Below are 25,180 nucleotides of genomic sequence, written 5' to 3'. Positions count from 1 at the left end.
GGTGGGTCCGATGGGGTATTCATATGGATATTAAAGTCCCCCATTATGATTATATTATCGGCGTGTGTCACTAGATCAGCAACGAACTCTGAGAATTCATTGATAAAGTCCGAATACATTGCTAACTCACCATTGGTCAGTCGTATTAGTATCAACACCCGTAATTGGTCAGTAACAGTACGTTGCTCACTCATCATTAGTCAGTCTTAATAGGATCAGCGCCCCTATTTGGTCAGAAAGAGTACATTGCTAACTCACCATTGGTCAGTTGTATTAGTATGAACACCCGTAATTGGTCAGTAACAGTACGTTGCTCACTCATCATTAGTCAGTCTTATTAGGATCAGCGCCCCTATTCGGTCAGTAACAGTACATTGCTAACTCACCATTGGTCAGTCGTATTAGTATCAACACCCGTAATTGGTCGGTAACAGTAAGTTGCTCACTCCTCATTGGTCAGTCTTATTAGGATCAGCGCCCCTATTTGGTCAGTAACAGTACATTGCTAACTCACCATTGGTCAGTCTTATTAGGATCAGCGCCCCTATTTGGTCAGTAACAGTACATTGCTAACTCACCATTGGTCAGTCTTATTAGGATCAGCGCCCCTATTTGGTCAGTAACAGTACATTGCTAACTGACCATTGGTCAGTCGTATTAGTATCAACACCCGTAATTGGTCGGTAACAGTAAGTTGCTCACTCATCATTGGTCAGTCTTATTAGGATCAGCGCCCCTATTTCGTCAGTAACAGTACATTGCTAACTCACCATTGGTCAGTCTTATTAGGATCAGCGCCCCTATTTGGTCAGTAACAGTACATTGCTAACTCACCATTGGTCAGTCATATTAGGATCAGCACCCTTATTTGGTCAGTAACAGTACATTGCTAACTCACCATTGATCAGTCTTATTAGGCTCAGTGTCCGTAATTGGTGGTTAACAGTACCTCGCTCCCATATCATTGGTCAGTTGATGCGTCAATTTCCATTCGACGCAGCGCCAGTGATTGGTCAGTTGAGTTGACGGTGGTCAAGTTAATATATCAACCTGAATATAAGTCAGCCCCATATATACAAACCCCAAAACCACAACGGGGTCTCTGTTGTGGTATTTTAGGCTTCATAATGCACCACACATTTACAATGGAAGACAGGTATGGACTACTGGCAGGCCAGTCTAGTACCCACACTCTTTTACTATGAAGCCACACTGTTGTAACACGTGGTTTGGCATTGTCTTGCTGAAATAAGCAGGGACGACCATGATAATGTTGCTTGGATGGCAACATATGTTGCTCCAAAACCTGTATGTACCTTTCAATGGTGCCTTCACAGACGTGTAAGTTACCCATGCCTGGGGCTCTAATACACCCCCATACCATCACAGATGCTGGCTTTTGAACTTTGCGCCTAGAACAGTCTGGATTGTTCTTTACCTCTTTGTACCGGAGGACACGACGTTCACAGTTTGCAAAAACAATTTGAAAAGTGGGCCCGTCAGACCACAGAACACTTTTCCACATTGCAGCGTTTCTGGGTGTTGTTGATAAATGGCTTTTCTATTTTCTCCAGAAGGTGCTCAATAAAACTTTAGAAGCTAGAGCGAAAGGGAGGTTAAGCTTTGACAAAGTAGAGTCATGCACTCACTACAAAGTTTCAGTCCGCTGTGCTTTGGACAAAGCTCCGTGGAGTGAATGGAGCCGGGAGGAAACGCTTTTGACACAACTCCATTGTAAGTTAAAATGTATTTAGCTTCTGTTGAACATCACACTTGTTGCTAGGCAGAGTTTGTATTGCAGAATCGATACTGATCATTAATCCCCTTGCAGGGAGTGATGTCAAGTTGCACCTATGGAGGAAGGTAACAGAACCAGACCAAGACGGAGAAAGAAAAGTTTACGCCGTGTGGACGGTCAGGACACTTTAATCCTTGCACTCATATTCACATTTCATACACAAGTAAAATATGTCCTCTTCTCCATTACTTCTTCACTGCAGGAGATTCCGTCAACATGCCAAGGCACATTTATCTATTCTCTCTATCTGACTTCCACCAAGGATCAAGGGAATTATATCCGTCATGGCCGTACTTTGTGTGGCAAATCGACATGTAAGATTGAGGTGACTAAAGACGCTCACTGGTTAAAGCTCAAGGTCCTCCACAATGAGACCCTGCTGGCAGAGGACTGTGTTTATGTTCCAGCTGTTGGAGAAAGTAAGTTTTAATGGAGTTGAAAATACGAAATCTAATGCATAGATTCTCAAAAGGTGGTACTCAGGAAATAGTTGCACTGTATCCACCAAACCCAGCAGGCACTAGACATTAAAACAACGTTGAGAACTTGTTGAATTTGGTCCTGACGTTGAGCAACTCAAACAGAACGTTGAAACAACATTCTTTTTGACGTTTAATCAATGTTTGGTTCTGACGTTGATTTGACCTTTGAATTTTGGTCATTTCCCAACCATCATTCTACAACACAAATACAACGTTGAAACAACTTGCTTTCTGACTATGTTTATTCAATGTTGGGTTCTGATGTTGATTTGACCATTGAATTTTGGTCATTTCCCAACCAACAACGTTGATCCAGCGTTGGACATCAACCATGTCTCAATCCACAAATACAACTATTTTGCAACGTTGTCTTAAACAACAAATACCGTATTTCCTGGAATTTCCGCCGGGGCGCTAATTAATTTAAAACCTCTTCTCACTCCTGCGCTTACCAAAGGCATGCAGTAAAAGTAAGCATGCGCTAATTATTTTAAAACCTCTTCTCACTCCGGCACTTGCCAAAGGCATGCAGTAAAAATTTGAGTGTGATGTAAGCTTAGACCTTAAATCTTACTGAATAGCTCTTAATCTTCTTCCCTTTATGCGATTTCAAATTACCGGTATTGAAATCAGCCTCCTCCATTTTGAAAATGATGACAGAGGGAAGTGTCACTCCTGCGTCACGAGTTTGATCAGGCGGTAATACAAAGCATGTGCTTATTATTTTGCGAAGCGAGTTTGACCCGGCAGTAATTCAAGGCAGGCGCATACTATATGCCCTGCGGCAATTCAAGGAAATACGGTATGTATAATCATGCAAGAAATAATCAATCCAAATACTTGAAGCTTGACGGTAAGAAAACATAGCAAAAACAAGGCTCTTTTTTTATTTATTTTTTTTGTTATTAATCAATCCAACAATATAATACGCAAAAATACCATAATAATACAATTCCAATTCCAAAATCAAACCCGGCCCAGCAACATTCAGAATAGCATTTAACGGAGCAATTGAGAGGACACACAAACATGACACAAAACAATCCAAAAGTAGTCCAACAAAAATGAAATAATAACAACACCATCAATATTAATGAAAATTCCAAAATAGCAGTGATTAGAAATCCCTCATTTACATGATCATCACAGCCATTTATAAAAAATAAAATAAAAATATTTTAAAGGCCTACTGAAACCCACTACTACCCACCACGCAGTCTGATAGTTTATATATCAATGATGAAATATTAACATTGCAACACATGCCAATACGGCCTTTTTAGTTTACTAAATTGCAATTTTAAATTTCCCGCGAGTTTCTTGTTGAAAACGTCGCGGAATGATGACGCATACACGTGACGTCACGGACTGTCAGGAAATATTAGCAGCTGCACCACTCGTGGCTAAAAGTCGTCTGCTTTAATCGCATAATTACACGGTATTTTGGACATCTGTGTTGCTGAATGTTTTGCAATTTGTTCATTTAATAATGGAGACTATAAAAAACAATGCTGTTGGTGTAAAGCGGTGGGTTGCAGCTGTCTTTAGCACCGAGACACAGCCGGTGTTTCTTTGTTTGTTGTGAAGCAGAGCGGTCAAGCGAACATGTTTTCTCTACGTCAACCAGCATGTTTTTGGATGGGAAAATTGTGATATATATCTTACCGGAGAAATCATTGGATTATTCGTCGTCCTGCAGCAGCTGTTTAAAAGGCAGCTGTGAACTTGGCTCCTCTGCTTCTCTCTGAGACACTTCGTGTTCACCGCAGCTATCCGACTTTGAGGTATGTCTTTACAATCTTTAAAATCTCACTAAAACACTATTAAAACAATAAGCAGATAAGGGATCATCCAGAATGATCCTAGTAAATGTATCTAATTACATCTAAAACGATCACACTGCCGCCGCCCGGAGCCGTCGCTTTTTTTTTTTTCTAGTCCTTCTCTATCAATATCCTAATTCACAAATCTTTCATCCTCGCTCAAATTAATGGGGAAATTGTCACTTTCTCGGTTCGAATTGCTCTTACTGCTGGTGGCTCCTATTATAAACAATGTGAATACGTGTGGAGCCCTGCAACTCGTGACGTCACGCACACATACTTCCGGTAAAGACAGGACTTTTCTATTAGCGACCAAAAGTTGCGAACTTTATCGTGGATGTTCTCTACTAAATCCTCTCAGCAAAAATATGGCAATATCGCGAAATGATCAAGTATGACACATAGAATGGACCTGCTATCCCCGTTTGAATAGTAAAATCTCATTTCAGTAGGCCTTTAAAAATGAACAATAATGTCACAGTGATTTTGTCATGATCCGTGTTTAGTTATGTTCTGTTCATTTTGGACGTCCTTAGTTCCTGTTTTGTGCACTTATGGGTTTGTTTTGGTGACCATGGGTACTAATTGGTTTCACCTGCCTCTGATTAGTTTTCGGGACGTTCACCTGCCGCCGAGCACTAATCAGAGAGCTATTTATTCACGTTGCTCGCCACGCTCAGCTTTGCGTTATTGTTCGCTTCTTGTCTGGATTTCAAGTTTATGCTAAGTCTTTGCCTCACGCAACCAACTACTAAATCTTGTTTATTTCATGCCACAGTTTTGTGAGTGTTCCATGTCCATAGTTCCATGTTTCCTGCGCTAAATATTTGCTTTAACTCCAAGTGCGATCAGCACGTTATGTCTTCGCCTTCTTTTCCGTTTTTGTCCCCTTTTGAGTTTTGATGATTAATTTATATTTTTACCTGCACGCCTTGTCCGGAGTAGTCCGTCTGCCTTCCTGGGAGAACGACCCCGCAGTTAGCTGAAGAAACCAAATTGTGACAGATTTGCATCGCATCTCATAAGCTTGACAAATTATTGTGTCAAGGATTGATCCAATTGATTTTATTGCAAGTCAATTATTACATTATTAGGGTTTGTTACTCAATGCTCATTGGATGATAAACATGTCAATTATGACACTCGGCACTAGTTATTGGTCAGTTACGGTATGTCACTTCCTTTTTGGTCAGTCTATACATGTCAACCATGACACACAGCAGCAGTCATTGGTCTGTTATAATACATTATCCATGCTTCGCTGTTCAGTTGACACATTCTTTACATATCAGACTGACCAATAAGGGAGTGCAATCTTATTAAAATGGCCATATAACGCAAAACCAACTGTTCTTACCTATTAGAACCTGCTGCTGTGTGTTTGGGATCTGCATAAGTCCCGAAAATGTGAAATCAAACTGTGAAGGCATTGCGGACATATTTACAAAACATTTTTGCCTTCCTTGATACTTCCGAGAAATGAGCTGTTAGGTGACCATCCGTCCATCCATCCATCATCTTCCGCTTATCCGAGGTCGGGTCGCGGGGGCAGCAGCCTAAGCAGGGAAGCCCAGACTTCCCTATCTCCAGCCACTTCGTCTAGCTCTTCCCGGGGGATCCCGAGGCGTTCCCAGGCCAGCCGGGAGACATATTCTTCCCAACGTGTCCTGGGTCTTCCCCGTGGCCTCCTACCAGCTGGACGTGCCCTAAACACCTCCCTAGGGAGGCGTTCGGGTGGCATCCTGACCAGATGCCCGAACCACTTCATCTGGCTCCTCTCGATGTGGAGGAGCAGCGGCTTTACTTTGAGTTCCTCCCGGATGGCAGAGCTTCTCACCCTATCTCTAAGGGAGAGACCCGCCACACGGCGGAGGAAACTCATTTCGGCCGCTTGTACCCGTGATCTTATCCTTTCGGTCATGACCCAAAGCTCATGACCATAGGTGAGGATGGGAACGTAGATCGACCGGTAAATTGAGAGCTTTGCCTTCCGGCTCAGCTCCTTCTTCACCACAACGGATCGATACAACGTCCGCATTACTGAAGACGCCGCACCGATCCGCCTGTCGATCTCACGATCCACTCTTCCCCCACTCGTGAACAAGACTCCTAGGTACTTGAACTCCTCCACTTGGGGCAGGGTCTCCTCCCCAACCCGGAGATGGCACTCCACCCTTTTCCGGGCGAGAACCATGGACTCGGACTTGGAGGTGCTGATTCTCATTCCGGTCGCTTCACACTCGGCTGCGAACCGATCCAGTGAGAGCTGAAGATCCCGGCCAGATGAAGCAATCAGGACTACATCATCTGCAAAAAGCAGAGACCTAATCCCGTGGCCACCAAACCGGAACCCCTCAACGCCTTGGCTGCGCCTAGAAATTCTGTCCATAAAAGTTATGAACAGAATCGGTGACAAAGGACAGCCTTGGCGGAGTCCAACCCTCACTGGAAACGTGTCCGACTTACTGCCAGCAATGCGGACCAAGCTCTGACACTGATCATACAGGGAGCGGACTGCCACAATAAGACAGTCCGATACCCCATACTCTCTGAGCACTCCCCACAGGACTTCCCGAGGGACACGGTCGAATGCCTTCTCCAAGTCCACAAAGCACATGTAGACTGGTTGGGCAAACTCCCATGCACCCTCAAGAACCCTGCCAAGAGTATAGAGCTGGTCCACAGTTCCACGACCAGGACGAAAACCACACTGTTCCTCCTGAATCCGAGGTTCGACAATCCGGCGAAGCCTCCTCTCCAGTACACCTGAATAAACCTTACCGGGAAGGCTGAGGAGTGTGATCCTACGATAGTTGGAACACACCCTGCGGTCCCCCTTCTTAAAGAGAGGGACCACCACCCCGGTCTGACAATCCAGAGGTACCGCCCCCGATGTCCACGCGATGCTGCAGAGTCTTGACAGCCCCACAGCATCCAGAGCCTTAAGGAACTCCGGGCGGATCTCATCCACCCCCGGGGCCTTGCCGCCGAGGAGCTTTTTAACTACCTCAGCGACCTCAGCCCTAGAAATAGGAGAGTCCACTACAGATTCCCCAGGCACCGCTTCCTCAAAGAAAGACGTGTTGGTGGGATTGAGGAGGTCTTCGAAGTATTCCCTCCACCGATCCACAACATCCGCAGTCGAAGTCAGCAGAACACCATCCGCACCATACACGGTGTTGATAGTGCACTGCTTCCCCTTCCTGAGGCGCCGTATGGTGGTCCAGAATCGCTTCGAAGCCGTCCGGAAGTCGTTTTCCATGGCTTCCCCGAACTCTTCCCATGTCCGAGTTTTTGCCTCCGCGACCGCTAAAGCTGCACACCGCTTGGCCCGTCGGTACCCGTCCACTGCCTCCGGAGTCCTATGAGCCAAAAGAACCCGATAGGACTCCTTCTTCAGCTTGACGGCATCCCTCACTGCTGGTGTCCACCAACGGGTTCTGGGATAACCGCCACGACAGGCACCAACAACCTTGCGGCCACAGCTCCAATCAGCCGCCTCGACAATAGAGGTTCGGAACATGGTCCACTCGGACTCAATGTCCCGCACCTCCCTCGTGACATGTTCTGTTAGGTGACGTTTTTCCCAAATGTGACGTCAGCGAATTATCCTCACATAATATAAATGTACCCAAATGCATTGCTCGAGTCCGCCATTGAAGTCACACTGTTTTAATTAAGCTCATTGTTTTTCACTATCCGCTTGTCGTGGGGCAGACTTGCTCGTACATGCACATGCATCCTCTGCTGTTGCCATTGATAATTAAAAGTAGGTTAAAGTTTGATCTTAATCTGTCAGTAGACTCGCTACGGAAGCTCTAAAACAAGGGTCACCAACCTTTTTGAAACCAAGAGCTACTTCTTGGGTACTGATTTATGCGAAGGGCTACCAGTTTGATACACATTTGAATAAATTGCCAGAAATAGCCAATTTGCTCAATTTACGTTTAATAAATACATCTACATATAAAAAAATGTGTATTTCTGTCTGTCATTCCGTCGTACATTTTTTTCCCTTTTACCGAAGGTTTTTAGTAGAAAATAAATTATGAAAAAAACACTTAATTGAACAGTTTAAAAGAGGAGAAAACAGGAAAAAAAATGAAAATTACATTTTGAAACATAGTTTATCTTCAATTTCGACTCTTTAAAATTCAACCAAAAAAAATGAAGAGAAAAACTAGCTAATTCGAATCTTTTCGAAAAAATTCAAAAAATAATTTATGGAACATCATTAGTAATTGTTCCTGATTAAGATTAATTTTAGAATTTTGATGACATGTTTTAAATAGGTTAAAATCCAATCTGCACTTTGTTAGAATATATAACAAATTGGACCAAGCTTTATTTCTAACAAAAACAAATCATTATTTCTTCTCGATTTTCCAAAACAAAATTTTTTTTAAAAATTCAAAAGACTGTGAAATATGATTTAAATTTGATTCTACAGATTTTCTAGATTTGCCAGAATGATTCTCTTTTAATTTTAATCATAAGTTTGAAGAAATATTTCACAAATATTCTTCATCGAAAAAACAGAAGCTAAAATGAAGAATTAAATTAAAATGTATTTATTATTCTTTACATTAAGAAAAAAAAATTACTTGAACATTGATTTGAATTGTCAGGAAAGAAGAGGAAGAAATTTAAAAGGTAAAAAGTGATATGTGTTTTAAAAATCCTAAAATCATTTTTAAGGCTGTATTTTCTCTCTAAAATTGTATTTCTGAAAGTTATAAGAAGCAAAGTAAAAAAATTAATGAATTTAATTAAACGAGTGAAAACCAAGTCTTTAAAATATTTTCTTGGATTTTCAAATTCTATTTGAGTTTTGTCTCTTTTAGAATTAAAAATGCAGAGCAAAGTGAGACTAGCTTGCTAGTAAATAAATACAATTTAAAAAATAGAAGCAGCTCACTGGTAAATGCTGCTATTTGAGCTATTTTTAGAACAGGCCAGCGGGCGACTCATCTGGTCCTTACGGGCAACCTAGTGCCCGCGGGCACCACGTTGGTGACCCCGGCTCTAAAAACTACCGGTGCAACAAAGATGGGGGGAAAGGACGCTGTCGAAGTGGAGCTACGTATATAAGACTACTCACAAATCGGCGCATCCTGAAATGATGGTCAGAAAACGGTCTGTAAAACATAATCTATGCAAGATTTGGACCAAAGAACCATCATTACATTTTATGTAGACCATAAGGAAGTGTTTTAAATGTAGAAACAAATCCTAATTTGACCCATTTCAAGGACTTCTTTGAGAGTAGTTAATTCCTTTACTGGTCTGACTACTACAATATCAACTATTTTTTGACCAAGCACCAGTTGTTGGTTAGTTAGTATGTTACTTTCTGATTGGTCAGAACACATGTCAATCATGACACACAGCACCGATTATTGGTCAGGTACAGTAAATCAATCCATAATTGATCAATTTACAGGTCAAAGAGCGAGACACATAACTGGTTATTGGCCCGAGTGTGTGAATGTGAGTGTGAATGTTGTCTGTCTTTCTGTGTTGGCCCTGTGATGAGGTGGCGACTTGTCCAGGGTGTACGCCGCCTTCCGCCCGAATGCAGCTGAGATAGGCTCCAGCACCCCTCGCTACCCCGAACAGGACAAGCGGTAGAAAATGGATGTATGGATAGTCAGTTAAAGTACAATTTATTACCAAAAGTATTTGGCCACCCATCCAAATGATCAAAATCAGGACAGTATTGTTCCGAGTGTGAAATTTGGTGGTGGAGGAATTATGGTGTGGGGTTGTTTTTTAGGAGTTGGGCTAGGCCCCTTAGTTCCAGTGAAAGGAACTTTGAATGCTCCAGGATACGAAAACATTTTGGACAATTCCTCTCCCAATATGACTGTGCACCAGTGCACAAAGCAAGGTCCATAAAGACATGGATGACAGAGTCTTGTGTGGTTGAACTTGACTGGTCTGCACAGAGTCCTGACCTGAACCCGATGGAACACCTTTGGGATGAATTACAAACCCTGTTTCCATATGAGTTGGGAAATTGTGTTGGATGTAAATATAAACGGAATACAATGATTTGCAAATCCTTTTCAACCCATATTCAATTGAATGCACTACAAAGACAAGATATTTGATATCCAAACTCCTAAACTTTTTTTTTTGTGCAAATAATAATTAACTTAGAATTTCATGGCTGCAACACGGGACAAAGTAGTTGGGAAAGGGCATGTTCACCACTGTGTTACATCACCTTTTCTTTTAACAACACTCAATAAACGTTTGGGAACTGAGGAAACTAATTGTTGAAGCTTTGAAAGTGGAATTCTTTACCATTCGTGTTTGATGTACAGCTTAAGTTGTTCAACAGTCAGGGGTCTTGTTGTCTTATTTTACGCTTCAAAATACGCCATACATTTTCGATGGGAGACCTGTGTGGACTGCAGTCGGGCTAGGAAAGTACCCCCACTCTTTTACTACGAAGCCACACTGTTGTAACACGTGGCTTGGCATTGTTTGCTGAAATAAGCAGGGGCGTCCATGATAATGTTGCTTGGATGACAACATATGTTGCTCCAAAACCTGTATGGACCATTCAGCATTAATGGTGCCTTCACAGATGTGTAAGTTACCCATGCCTTGGGCACTAATACACCCCCATACCATCACAGATGCTGGCTTTTGAACTTTGTGCCTATTACAATCCGGATGGTTATTTTTTCTCTTTTTTCCCGAGGACACCACGTCCACAGTTTCCAAATATAATTCAAAATGTGCACTCGTCAGACCACAGAACACTTTTCCACTTTGCATCAGTCCATCTTAGATGAGCTCGGGCCCAGCCAAGCCGGCGGCGTTCCTGTGTGTTATTGATAAATGGCTTTCGCTTTGCATAGTAGAGTTTTAACTTGCACTTACATATGTAGCAAGCAACCATAGTTACTGACAGTAGATTTATGAAGTGTTCCTGAGCCCATGTGGTGATATCCTTTACACACTGATATCGGTTTTGATGCAGTACCGCCTGATGGCTCAAAGGTCCGTAATATCATCGCTTACGTGCAGTGATTTCTCCAGATTCTCTGAACCTTTAGAGGATTTTACGGACCGTAGATGGTAAAATCCCTAAATTCCTTGCAATAGCTCGTTGAGAAATGTTGTTCTAAAACTGTTCGACAATTTGCTTACAAATTGGTGACCCTCGCCCCATCCTTGTTTGTGAATTACTTAGAATTTCATGGAAGCTGCTTTTATACCCAATCATGGCACCCACCTGTTCTCAATTAGCCTACACACCTGTGGGATGTTCCAAATAAGTGTTTGATGAGCATTTCTCAACTTTATCAGTATTTATTTCCACCTTTCCCAACTTCTTTGTCACTTGTTGCTGGCATCAAATTTTAAAGTTAATGATTATTTGCAAAAAAAGAAATGTTTATCAGTTTGAACGTCAAATATGTTGTCTTTGTGGCATATTCAACTGAATATTGGTTTTTAATAATTTGCAAATCATTGTATTCCGTTTATATTTACATCTAACACAATTTCCCAACTCATATGAAAACGGGGTTTGTAGAACGGAGACTGAGAGCCAGGTATTCTCGACCAACATCAGTGCGTGACCTCACCAATGAGCTTTTGGAAGAATGGTGGAAAATTCCTATAAACACACTCCTTGCAACCTTGTGGACAGCCTTCCCAGAAGAGTTGAAGCTGTAATAACTGCAAAAGGTGGACATCATATTGAACCCTATGGGTTAGGAATGGGATGGCACTTCAAGTTCATATGTGAGTCAAGGCAGGTGGCCAAATATTTTTGGTAATATAGTCTATGTTACTCCTTCTGGGTTAATCTACATATCAATCATAACACACAGCACCGTTATTATTATTATTCAGTCACAGTGCGTCACTCCTTCATTGGTTAATCTACATGTTAATGAAGACACACAGCACCGGTTATTGATGTGTTAGAGTACGTCACTCCTTCATTGATCAATCTACATGTCGGCCGTGACACACAGTACCGTTATTAGATTTTCCATGTCAATCGGGACACATGTTATTGGTCATTTACAGTATGTCAATCTACATGTCAATAATCACAGGCAGCCTCAATGACTGTTCCATCAGTCACCCTTCATTTGTCAGTTTACATGTTACTCACGAGACTTAACAGCAGGTATTGGTCAGATATAAAGCAATATTCATTCTTAATGTTGGTAATTACTTAAATTGCTGTTGCTGCTATAAAGAGCTTAATTGCTTTGTTTTTCCTTTGTTTTTGTCAGGCCTCCCACAAGTTGCAAACCTGCAAACATGGAGCCTGCGAGGAGAAATCAACATCAGCTGGGACGCTCCCGCTCAGTCTGTTAGTGGTTATATGATCGATTGGACCCACGATGGGCAGCAGTACTACTGGAAGGAAAGTAGCTCCACCATTACATCATTGTCTGGTAAGAAGAACAAATAAATCAAGGATATTAGAGATCCCCGATAATATTGGACTGCCGATATTATCGGCCGATAAATGCTTTAAAATATAATATATTATCGTTATCAGTTTCAAAAAGTAAAATGCATGACTTTTTAAAACGGTGGTACACGGACGTAGGGAGAAGTACAGGGTGCCAATTAACCTTACTGGCACTGCCTTTGCGTGCTGGCCCAATCCCATAATATCTTCGGCTTTTCACGCACACAAGTGAATGCAAAGCGCACTTGGTCAACAGCCATCAGTGACGTGCGGTGAGGTTCATGGCTGGTGAGGCACTAACTTCATCACAGTCAGATTTACAAACATATGAACCCTAAATAGTATCTTATTCACCATTTGATTGGCAGCAGTTAGCGAGTTATGTTTAAAAGCTCATGCCAGCGTTCTTTACACATACAAACTGTAGCACACAAAAAAGCACATTTAATAAAAAAAAACGTTATTCTTACCTTTACTTATAAATGAAGTCCATGCGCCGCTCCTTCTGATCAAAAGCATCGATAACTTGTTTATAGAAGTCTTACTTATCTTTCTTCAGTTTTAAAAGTCTGTCTCGATGGAGATCACTGTCTGCAGCAAACCTTTTAGCTCCGGGGTTGGTCTTCCTTTAATTATTACCTCCTGCTTTGATTAAAAGTCCAGTTTAGAAAACTGTTTTACTTTAGATATGCAATCCTCCATGATAAAAGTCCAGGGGAGAGGAAAAAATAAACGATTGCTGCCGCTGCACTTGACTTGCTAATTGTAGCTTGTTGTCACTTATTCTGCAGCAGAGTAATCGTAAGATTGAATCCGGGGATCACTAGCGCCCTCTACCACCATGAGGCGGGAAAACAGGTGCCTCACACAGTGGGTCTTCGCAACCGTTTTATGATTGAAATACGTTACACACATACAGTTTTTGAAGAAATACACTGTACATTATATACCTCAACTAACTAAACTATGAAAATTTATGATATAATTTGTATAGCAATATGGTGTCACTGCACAGCAGCCAGCAGTTAGCCGAGTCATTGCGTAATCCATGGTGAGGCTCAACTGGCTGCTGACTCACCGCAAGTCTCTTCTCAGTATTTGAATGGCAGATGTGAAAATTCAGCGATTTTGAATAAAAAAAATTATAAAACTGGTTAAGTTAAATCAAAAATAACTTTATAAAGTATAATCACTGGCTACATATAACAATTTAATATTATTTTTTCTTTTTAAATTTTTTTTCTTTCATGATGGCACGTGAGGCACTGCCTCACCTGCCTCCCCTGACTGCACGTCACTGAAATGTTTTTAATTTTCCTGAAGGAACTTTCCTGAAGGAATCAATAAAGTACTATCTATCTAAAAAAAAAAAGCCATACAGGTCACACTGAGGGTGGCCGTATAAACAATTATAACACTGTTACAAATATGCGCCACACAACAAACAAGAATGACACACACATTACGGGAGAACATCTGCACCATAACACAACATAAACACAACAGAACAAATACCCAGAACCCCTTGGAGCACTAACTCTACCGCGACGCTACAATATACACCCCCTCGCAACCCCCTAACCCCCACCTCAACATTGCCCACCTCAACCTCCTCATGCTCTCTCAAAAAGAGCATGTCCCAAATTCCAAGCTGCTGTTTTGAGCCATGTTAAAACAAAAATGCACTTTGTGACTTTAATAATAAATATGGCAGTGCCATGTTGGCCTTTTTTTTCCATAACTTGAGTTGATTTATTTTGGAAAACCTTGTTAGTGAAGTGAATTATATTTATATAGCGCTTTTCTCTAGTGACTCAAAGCGCTTTACATAGGGAAACCCAATATCTAAGTTACATTTTTAAACCAGTGTGGGTGGCACTGGGAGCAGGTGGGTAAAGTGTCTTGCCCAAGGACACAACGGCAGTGACTAGGATGGCAGAAGCGGGAATCGAACCTGCAACCCTCAAGTTGCTGACACGGCCGCTCTACCAACCAAGCTATACCGCATCTAGCGGGGCATCACAAAAAAATTAGGCATAATAATGTGTTAATTCCACGACTGTACGTATATATCGGTATCAGTTGACATTGGAATCTGCAATTAAGAGTTGGACAATATCGGATATCGGCAAAAAAAAACAGTATCGGACATCTCTACAGGATATGGCAGTATGGGAAGTCAGCCACTTTAATGGATTGTTATCTTACGAAATGTGGATTGTGTGACCATTAGTCTTATCCTTCATCTTGCGGGATGCATTATTATGCAAAGTGCATTAACAGGAAGATATTAAAGTGACATCATTGCACTTTGGAAAAGTCTGTTCATCTTCCTTCTAGGACTTCTGAATAAAGAGCCGTACAACATCACGGTCACGCCGCTCTTTGGTAACAAGACGGGCCTCAGCACTCAGGCCTTGCAGATCTGCTCCACCGTAGCAGGTTATAAAAATTGATATTTCACATTGTTTGGTCAAGTATTGATGTCAGTCACTGCTGTGGTCCATTACAGGTCCAGGAAATGTCTCCAATATCAATGTTAAGGCGAGTCAAAAAAGCGCCCTGGTGAGTTGGACGATGAAGCCGCAGGAACTGTGTAGCGATGTTGCAATCCATTATATAATTTTCTATGGAACAGAAAAAGGACCCCAGCTTAGTAAGTTGGCAAGTCACTCTTATTGATTGTAGTATTACTCATGGTATCTCTTCGATGTGTCCTGTAGATGTCACAGTGGATGGTACCGAACAGTCAATCTATCTGAAAGAGCTGACCCCGGATACTCAATACAGCACCTATGTAAGGGCTGTAGCTCTTACTGGGTCCAGCCACAGCAATGTAAGGCACTTCAATACCAAAAAATTTGGTAAGTACTTTGTTATCGTTTCTCGTGTGGGGGAGTGATGCGAAACATCTGGACCTCAAAGTGTTTATTTCTCTGTTGTGGAGTTGGAGTACTTTTGCACATGACTAATCACAACTGATTATAATACATACAGGCTGTACCCAAAAGCCCGCAACCTCACCACTGTATTTATTCACACACATCATGTTTACAATGGAGTCCCTACTTTGAACTAAATGTAAATCAGCACCTCTACATTTTAATGCCGGTATAATTTGGAATTTCACCAAATATTTCTGAGCAAATAAAATAAGTTTTAATATTTCTCTTTTGGTTTATGCGTTCTATGTGATTTTGGTGCGGTTCCTGTATATTTTGATAATTTTTTTTATGGTCAAAATCGCGGAAATTCCATGTTTCCTGATCAAAACAATGCAGTAGATGAGAAGTGAGGCAGACACTGGCGGTGCCTCCACGGCTAAACACAAGGCGGCATAGCTCGGTTGGTAGAGTGGCCGTGCCAGCAACTTGAGGGTTGCAGGTTCGATTCCCGCTTCTGCCATCCTAGTCACTGCCGTTGTGTCCTTGGGCAAGACACTTTACCCACCTGCTCCCAGTGCCACCCACACTGGTTTAAAAATGTAACTTAGATATTGGGTTTCTCTATGTAAAGCGCTTTGAGTCACTAGAGAAAAGCGCTATATAAATATAATTCACTTAACTTCAAAAGTGTGTCGTAGATTGAAGTTAAAAGTCCGAACGATCATCACACACACACTGGGTGTGGTGAAATTTCTCCCGTCTAAAGGCAAAACCTTGTAACTCATTTCGAGCTGATTTTGAGAAAACAAAGGAAAATCAATCCATCTTGATGCTGTCTTACAAAGATCTACAAAGTCATCAAACGTATAGATGTTACCTTGAGCTTTCATTTTCTTGCCGATTGAGCCATGGATTGAATCTGCTCTCATGAACGTGGTGTGCCCTTTCTCCAGATATTTTATCACAATCTCGGGTGGGCCCCATTCTGCGTTTGCACATTGGGCAAGAGCCGTGTACAGCGTCCAGTTTTTATTTTCACCTCCACAATTATCTGCCCAAAAGAGTATGCAAGGGGAAGAATCAATAACAATACATTTAATGAAGGTGCTTGCAACGTCCTGGGCCAATCTTCCAAATATCCCCACGTGCCATAATATCACATAATCAGGTTGACCATCGGCCCCATTCATGCAAATGTCTCATTAAAGACAATAAGGCGACTGACAAAGAAGCTCCGATTGGTCCCTTGAGATACTAGGTTTTTCTGTTGTATCTACGCAGTTATGTGGTAGTTGCTAGGTCCTGCCATGCGCGTAACAGCTTACTTACGGAACAAATTACAATATCGCATACACTAATGTAAAGCATATCACCTGGGAACTCAAAAATTATTATCAGCTCGGTTTTGACCAAAATTTAGTTACTGGGTTTTGCCTTTGGACGGGAGATTTGTCCTCTGCATTTGACCCATCCCCATGTTCACCCCTGGGAGGTGAGGGGCGTAGTGAGGAGCAGCATGCGCCTCACTCGGGAATCATTTGGTGATTTACCCCCAATTCCAACCCCTGAGTGGAGGCAATGGGTCCCGTTTTTATTGTCTTTTGGTATGACTCAGTCGGGGTTTGAACTCACGACCTTCCAGTCTCCGGGCGGACACCACAAAGCCCCTGAGCTGGTAAACGCCACTACATGTGTTGTAAAGATGAACGGCTCGTTCTGATTCTCAGTTGTTTCAGAGCCGTTCTTTGTGCAAATTGCCCATGCTGCCCTCTCAGAATCAGAATCAAAATCAGCTTTATTGGCTTTCTTTATTGAAGGAGTAATGACTTTGCTGAGTTACAGTCATCCACATACGGCTCTTATTCACGTGAAATGCGCACGCATTCAGACCGTTAATTTAGGGGAGGAGTTTCATTAAGCACCTGAATCTACTGGCGCCCTTAAGCCGTTGTATTTAGAACTAGAAAGAAATAAAGAACGGAGAATAAGAGAATCAGCACCTCCAAGTCCGGCTCCATGGTTCTTGCCCGGAAAAGGATGGAGAGCCATCTCTGGGTTCAGGTACCTTGGAGTCTTGTTCAAGAGTGAGGGAAGAGTGGATCGTGATATCGACAGGCGGATCGGTGCGGCGTCTTCAGTAATGCGGACGCTGTATCGATCCGTTGTGGCGAAGAAGGAGCTGAGCCGGAAGGCAAAGCTCTCAATTTACCGGTCGATTTACGTTCCCATCCTCACCTATGGTCATGAGCTTTGGGTTATGACCGAAAGGACAAGATGACGGGTACAAGCGGCCGAAATGAGTTTCCTCCGCCGGGTGGCGGGGCTCTCCCTTAGAGATAGGGTGAGAAGCTCTGTCATTCGGGAGGAGCTCAAAGTAAAGCCGCTGCTCCTCCACATCGAGATGAGCCAGATGAGGTGGTTCAGGCATCTGGTCAGGATGCCACTTGAATGCCTCCCTAGGGAGGTTTTTAGGACATGTCCGACCAGTAGGAGGCAACAAGGAAGACCCAGGATACATTGGGAAGACTATATCTCCCAGGTGGCCTGGGAACGCCTCGGGATCCCCCAGGAGGAGCTGGGCGAAGTGGCTGGGGAGAGAAAAGTCTGGGCTTCCCTGCTTAGGCTGCTGCCCCGCGACCCGAGCCCGGATAAGCGGAAGAAGATGGATGGATGGATGGTACATAACATAGACTATGTCTAAGTTATATAATCTTAGTCTAAAAAATGTTCTAATATAATCAAAGGTCCAACTGTGTCAAGCAAAGGATTGTTCCACCTTAGTTGTTCCACTATTATAGTAACATAGCCAGCTTTTTCCACCACCGCACCCTCTGCTGGATCTGGCGCAGCATTACATGTCAACAAGTATCGTAATTGAGTAATGAACACCTGCCATTATGAATAACGGATTCCTGTTCACCAGTTAACATGCTAAATGTGGACTTCCTTTGACAGATCTGATGATTGCCATACCGCTTATGGTCTCAGCAGGTGTCATCATAGTCCTTTTGTTATTTGTGGGGCCATGTGCTGCACTGTAAGTTGCTTGTCTATTTTTGGACGACACATCCTTAACAGTAAATATTTAAAACATCTGACTAGGTATTTCTCTTATCTGTGTTTTTCAGTAGGTGCAAGAGAATCCTAAAGAAGCAGGTGCCAAACCCTGGCCTCAGTTCTGTGGCGCTGTGGCCCTCAGAAAGTCATCAAAAGGTGATTTTAAAGAAGGAAGGCATGATATTATACAACACTGGCACTTGTGTAAGACACTGCCTGAATATAAGACTGCATTTTTCTGTATAAGAAAGTCAGAGATGTATGGGTCTGGAAATTAATACACACACACACACACACACACACACACACACACACCAAGATGTGAGGCGAATGGGCTAGTCAGAGCTTTTCTTCCTCTCACTCACACAGGAGTGACCTGGAGAGATGTAGTCAGACCACAGCTTGTACGAGCACATAGCACTAAATTCTGGGTCCCGCATACACACAGCTCCTAAAAACCCTAAATAGATTTTTGACTTGATGGGATTTGTGATGGGGCAGCACGGTGGTCCAGGGGTTAGTGCATGTGCCTCAACAATACGAAGGTCCTGAGTTCAAACCCGGGCTCAGGATCTTTCTGTGTGGAGTTTGCATGTTCTCCCTGTGACTGTGTGGGTTCCCTTCGGGTACTCTGGCTTCTTCCCACCTCCAAAGACATGCACCTGGGGATAGGTTGATTGGCAACACTAAATGATCCCTAGTGTGTGAATGTGAGTGTGAACGTTGTCTGTCTATCTGTGTTGGCCCTGTGATGAGATGGCAACTTGTCCAGGGTGTACCTCGCCTTCCGCCCGAATGTAGCTGAGTCAGGCTCCAGCAACCCCCGCCACCCTGAAGGGGACAAGCGGTATAAAATGGATGGATGGATGGGATTTGTGATGATCCGTTGCCCGGATCATATTTTCTTTATATTTAGGAGTCCCTTAGTTCTGTTTTTCCGCACCTGGGTTTGTGTTTCTTGGTTGCCATGGGTGCTGATTATTTTCACCTGCCTCTGATTAGTGGTCGGAAGCAGAGAGATATTTATTCCTGCCTCTCTTCACACCTGGTCTGGCGGTTTTGTTGGCTTCACGCAACAGTTACATTTGATGATTTTTGTTTCTATACTAAGCTTTTCCTTGAGCTTTTCCATATATTTCCATGCTGTCGTCACGCTTGTTCTATTTGTTCGCATTTTTGATTGATTTATGGAAAATAAATAATTTTCTTACCTGCACGCTGCTTCCGTGGGTCCGTCTGCATTAATATGCGACCCAGCCGTAACAGGATTAACAGATGAGAATAGAAATGTCCAATAATATCGGACTGCCGATATTATCGGCCGATAAATCCTTTAAGATGTGATGTCGGAAATTATGGGTATCGGTTTCAAAAAGTGAAAATGTATGACTTTTTAAAAAGCCGCTGTACAGAGTGGTACACGGACGTAGACAAAAGTACAGAGCACCAATAAACCTTAAAGGCACTGCCTTTGCATGCCGGCCTAATCACATAATACCGACGGCTAGTCATTCAGAAACAAGTAAATGCAACGCATACTTAGTCAATAACCATACAGTTCACACTTAGGGTGGCCGTATATTTGTAACACTGTTACAAGTATGCGCCACACTGTGAACCCACACCAAACAAGAATGACAAACACATTTCGGGAGAACATCCGCACCGTAACACAACATAAACACAACAGAACAAATACCAAGAAAGCCTTGCAGCACTAACTTTTCCGGGACGCTACAATCCCCCCCCTCTTCCCGACGTCAACCCCGCCACACCAACCCCGCCCACCTCAACCTCCTCATGCTCTCAGGGAGAGCATGTCCCAAATTCCAAGCTGCTGTTTTGAGGCATGTTAAAAAAAATAATGCAGTTTGTGACTTCAATAATAAATATGGCAGTGCCATGTTGGCATTTTTTTCCATAACTTGAGTTGATTTATTTTGGAAAACCTTGTTACATTGTTCAATGCATACAGCGGGGCATCACAACAAAATTAGGCATAATAATGTGTTAACTTCACGACTGTATGTATCGGTATCGGTTGATATCGGAAAGAGTTGGACAATATCAGAATATATGATATCGGCAAAAAAGCCATTATCGGACATCTTTTGATGAGAACATTTCCATAAAAAAACGAAATAATTTGATTTAAAAAAAGGTAGTGTTTTATTTTTTTATTTTTTTTATTGAGCCAACATACTCATTATGTTATATAGTAGCCGGAATATGAATTTATCCTTGTTATTCACATAAACATTGTTATAAATCCGTCAAGTTTTCCTTTTCTTCAGGCTGTAAAATAGAGATTAGCTGATAAAAATATCATTATTATCAGTGGATAATTTGCTTCATAATAATACAAAACCCAAAACCAGTGAAGTAGGCATGTTGTGTAATTCGTAAATAAAAACAGACTACGATGATTTGCAAATCATTTTCAACTTATATTCAACTGAATAGACTGCAAAGACAAGATATTTAATGTTAGAACTGAGAAACTTGTTGTTTTTTTTGCAAATAATCATTAACTTAAAATTTAATGTCAGCAACACATTGCAAAAAAGTTGGCACGGGGGCATTTTTACCACTGTGTTACATGGCCTTTCCTTTTAACAACACTCAGTAAACGTTTGGGAACTGAGGAGACCAATTTTTGGGGCTTTTCAGGTGGAATTCTTTCCCATTTTTGCTTGATGTAGAGCTTTAAGTTGTTCAACAGTCTGGGGTCTCCATTGTGGTATTTTACGCTTCATAATGCGCCACACATTTTCTATGGGAGACAGGTCTGGACTACAGGTAGGCCAGTCCAGCACACCTGTCTTTGGGCAGTTTCACCCATTCCTCTTTGCAGCCCCTCTCAATCTCCATCAGGTTGATCTTTCAGATCCCTCCAGGATTCAAGTCTGGGCTCTAACTGAGCCAGTCCAGCACATTTACTGAGTTGTCCTGAAGCCAGTCCTTCGATACCTTGTCCGTGGGCTTAGGGTCGTTGTCCTGCAGTCTGAGTTCAAGAGCGCTGTAATTAGTATGCTCCTTATTGTCATTGCAAAAGTAAAACAACATTTCATTTTCACCGCAAACATGTTCAAGATTAGACAAACAAACATTATACAGGGAACAGAAAGGGAACGGTGATGGGTCACCACTTACGGCGTCACGCAAAAGGTGGGAAAAAGGTAGACGCTAAAAGCGGATGAGTAAAAAACTAAGTCGATTTCAGACTGTGCTCCTATTGAGGGGGGGCTTCACATTAAATATTTGTCTCTAAAGTGAGAAAAAAAAAGTGGAATAAAAAAGTAAACAGGTGAAATGTGACGAGAAAAAGTTGCAATTTTGAAAGTAATTACACAAAGCTGCTGTGCAGGCTGTTTCTTCTCTTTAAAGCTGTCTTTACTCAAAATGTAATAATAAATCAAATTCAATGTTGTGAATTATTGACCTATTCTAGACTCCAGTTACTTCACATCAAATATGCCACTTAGAAATATGTTTGAGGTATAATATTGCATTCTTTGTTTTTTTTTTGTGATAAGAAGAGAACATTTTCTATTACAAAAAGGGAATAAAACAAACAAATAAAAAAATAAATAAAAAAAACTTATTAAAGTTTTAAAAAAGTTTTGTTTTTTTAAATGTATGACCTATTTCTAACACTTTTATGAGCGAGACCCTTTTGGATCCTTTTGGATTAGTGGGATTTAAAAAAGAAAACTGCCACTGGTTAAAAAAAATTATAAGAAATTATAATCAATGTTGTTATGAATCAATGACATTTTTGAGGCTTTAATTACTTTACAACAAATATTCCCTTCAGCATTTTTTAAAGAGAAAATCTTGCATATTTTTTGTTTTTACCATAAAAAACAGGTGTTTCTTTGACCAAAAGGGCATAAAACTAAAAAAAAATGTTTGCGTTATTTCGACAGATAGACCGTAAGTTGATCTAGAGAATTAAGCGTTGAATAATGATAATGATAATATTACATGACTTATTTCCAACACTTTTATGAGTGAGACCCTTTTGGATCCCTAAGAATTTTAGTGGGATTTAAAAGAAGAAAACTTCCACTGGTTAAAAAAATAATAAGAAATAAAAATCAATGTTGTTATGAATCAATGACCTTTTTGAGGCTCTAATTACTTCACAACAAATATTCCCTTCTGCATTTTTTAAGGGGAAAATGTTGCATGTTTTTTGTTTTTACCATAAAAAACAGGTGTTTCTTTGACCAAAAGGGCATAAAACTAAAAAAAAATGTTTACGTTATTTCGACAGATAGACCGTAAGTTGATCTAGAGAATTAAGCGTTGAATAATGATAATGATAATATTACATGACTTATTTCCAACACTTTTATGAGTGAGACCCTTTTGGATCCCTAAGAATTTTAGTGGGATTTAAAAGAAGAAAACTTCCACTGGTTAAAAAAATAATAAGAAATAAAAATCAATGTTGTTATGAATCAATGACCTTTTTGAGGCTCTAATTACTTCACAACAAATATTCCCTTCTGCATTTTTTTAAGGGGAAAATGTTGCATATTTTTTGTTTTTACCATAAAAAACAGGTGTTTCTTTGACCAAAAGGGCATAAAACTAAAAAAACGTTCAACGTTATTTTAGACATAAAGGCTGTAAATCCATCTAGAGATTTACGCATTGAATAATAAGATAAATTATTGTAATATTATATTACTTATTTCTAACATTATTATGACTGAGACCAAACTCGAAGGGAGACTTAAAGGTTAAATACAACTATAATAAATTGATTTTGAAAATGAAAAATATCAAAATGCTTTCATTTTTCAGTGTGCGGCCCTCAGTGGAAAAACTTTGGACACCCTTGTTTTTGACATTCTTTTAGAGCTATGTATCTTATATTAACATGTATGAAGTATTTATTTTTACAGTTTACATATTTAAATGGAAGAAAAAAAATCTTCAAATATTAAAAAAGCCTGCATGAATCTGTTACTCACAGGGACAGGTGGTAAAAAATAGATGGATGGATGTTTTGCTCTGATTGACCACAGCAAACTTCTGTAACCCACAGGGGATGCTCCTTTTCCGGCCATTCAGCTATCCATCAGAAAGCCTCTGTGAACCCGTCTACATGGAGGAATCGCAGCCATTCACCACCCCCGATACCCAACTTGACCCGACCGCCGTCCCCAAGGAGCAATACATCGACCCCGCTGTTATTACACAGTCCAATAAGAGACCGCACGACCCAGAAGACACTTCCAATGAGTCTCCTTCCACGGAATCCGCAGTGTTGCTCTCTGAGGGCGGCAGTCCATTAAGCCCATACCGAAGCCAAAGTTCTGTAGAAAGCCCGAGCCAAAGCGATGATAAAGAATGTAAGTGTCTGCCTCCAATATCACATCAAGACTCATCAACACCATTGTCTGTTTATGTTACTGTGGAACTATTTGAGCAATATCAGAGAATGCTTGAGAAGTAAAAGTGCACCACATAATATACTGTATTCAAGCTACAAAGAGGTAAGTACAGTCATAGTCAAAGAACGCAATGTCATAGCTGTCTTGAGTTTCCAATAACTCTTATTTTTTGTAATAGATTGATTGGAGCACATACTTGTTGGTCACAAAACACATTCATGAAGTTTGGTTCTTTTATGAATTTATCATGGGTGACCAAATCTGCTGGGTCAAAAGTTTACATACAGCAATGTTAATATTTGGTTACATGTCCCTTGGCAAGTTTCACGGCAATAAGCCACTTTTGGTAGCCATCCACAAGCTTCTGGTTGAATTTTTGACCACTCCTCTTGACATCATTAGTGCGGTTCAGCTAAATGTGTTGGTTTTCTTACATGGCCTTGTTTCTTCAGCATTGTCCGCTCGTTTAAGTCAGGACTTTGCGAAGGCCATTCTAAAAACCTCAATTTTAGCCTGATTTAGCCATTCTTTTACCACTTTTGAGGTACATTTGAGGTCATTGTCCGGTTGGAACACCCAACTGCGCCCAAGACCCAATCTATGGGCTAATGATTTAAAGTTGTCCTGAATAATTTGGATGTAATTCTCCATTTTTCATTGTCTCATTTACTCTCTGTAAAGCACCAGTTCCATTGGTAGCAAATGGTAGCAAAACAGGCCCAGAGCATAATACTACCACCACCATGGAATAGTGTTCTTGGGATTAAAGGTGTGACAGACTTCTCAAGGGTTCCAACACCTCCAGGCAACTTCAACACTTTACTAATACCCTCCTCCATTAACATCTCATCTCCCCGGATTATAAACAACCTAATGTAAATAATCAAATGTACTTCTAATGTATATACTGTACTTGTTCTTATGCTATCTGAACTCACTATGTTCTCTGCTGGCTGTACATATCCTACTAAATAAGACCTACACTGTTTCAATGTCCACATTTCTCTGTTGATGCAATTGTTGCTGACTGAAGTACTGATATCAACCAAAGCTCCTCATCCCACCCCCCGGATTGTAAATAATGTAAATAATTCAATGTATATACTACGATGATTAACCTGTGTGATGACTGTATTATGTTGATAGTATAGATTTGTACCATGAATTGATTAACGTGGACCCCGACTTAAACAAGTTGAAAAACTTATTCGGGTGTTACCATTTAGTGGTCAATTGTATGGAATATGTACTGAACTGTGCAATCTACTAATAAAA

At 41.3% G+C, this 25,180-nt stretch overlaps 1 protein-coding gene across 2 annotated transcripts in view; it reads left to right on the top strand.

Moving 5' to 3' along the window:
* LOC133542597 (interleukin-31 receptor subunit alpha-like) overlaps window positions 1-25,180 on the top strand; it is a 35,761-nt gene extending 10,581 nt beyond the window's left edge. Inside the window, exons 7-16 of one of the 2 annotated variants that reach the window (XM_061886878.1) lie at window positions 1,578-1,734; window positions 1,832-1,914; window positions 2,001-2,217; window positions 12,371-12,535; window positions 14,896-14,997; window positions 15,068-15,211; window positions 15,279-15,419; window positions 18,396-18,477; window positions 18,569-18,653; window positions 23,557-25,180. In XM_061886878.1, coding sequence (XP_061742862.1) covers window positions 1,578-1,734; window positions 1,832-1,914; window positions 2,001-2,217; window positions 12,371-12,535; window positions 14,896-14,997; window positions 15,068-15,211; window positions 15,279-15,419; window positions 18,396-18,477; window positions 18,569-18,653; window positions 23,557-23,967 — 1,587 coding nt within the window. In that variant the 3' untranslated portion in view covers window positions 23,968-25,180. Of the gene's footprint in view, window positions 1-1,574; window positions 1,735-1,831; window positions 1,915-2,000; window positions 2,218-12,370; window positions 12,536-14,895; window positions 14,998-15,067; window positions 15,212-15,278; window positions 15,420-18,395; window positions 18,478-18,568; window positions 18,654-23,556 lie in introns of both variants that reach the window. The other variant, XM_061886877.1, reaches the window with a different exon arrangement.

This window comes from Nerophis ophidion, linkage group LG24 (assembly GCF_033978795.1).
Source record: "Nerophis ophidion isolate RoL-2023_Sa linkage group LG24, RoL_Noph_v1.0, whole genome shotgun sequence".
Classification (NCBI taxonomy): domain Eukaryota; kingdom Metazoa; phylum Chordata; class Actinopteri; order Syngnathiformes; family Syngnathidae; genus Nerophis; species Nerophis ophidion.
Note: the sequence above shows the minus strand (reverse complement) of the source record. Positions and strands in the feature narration are given on the sequence as shown.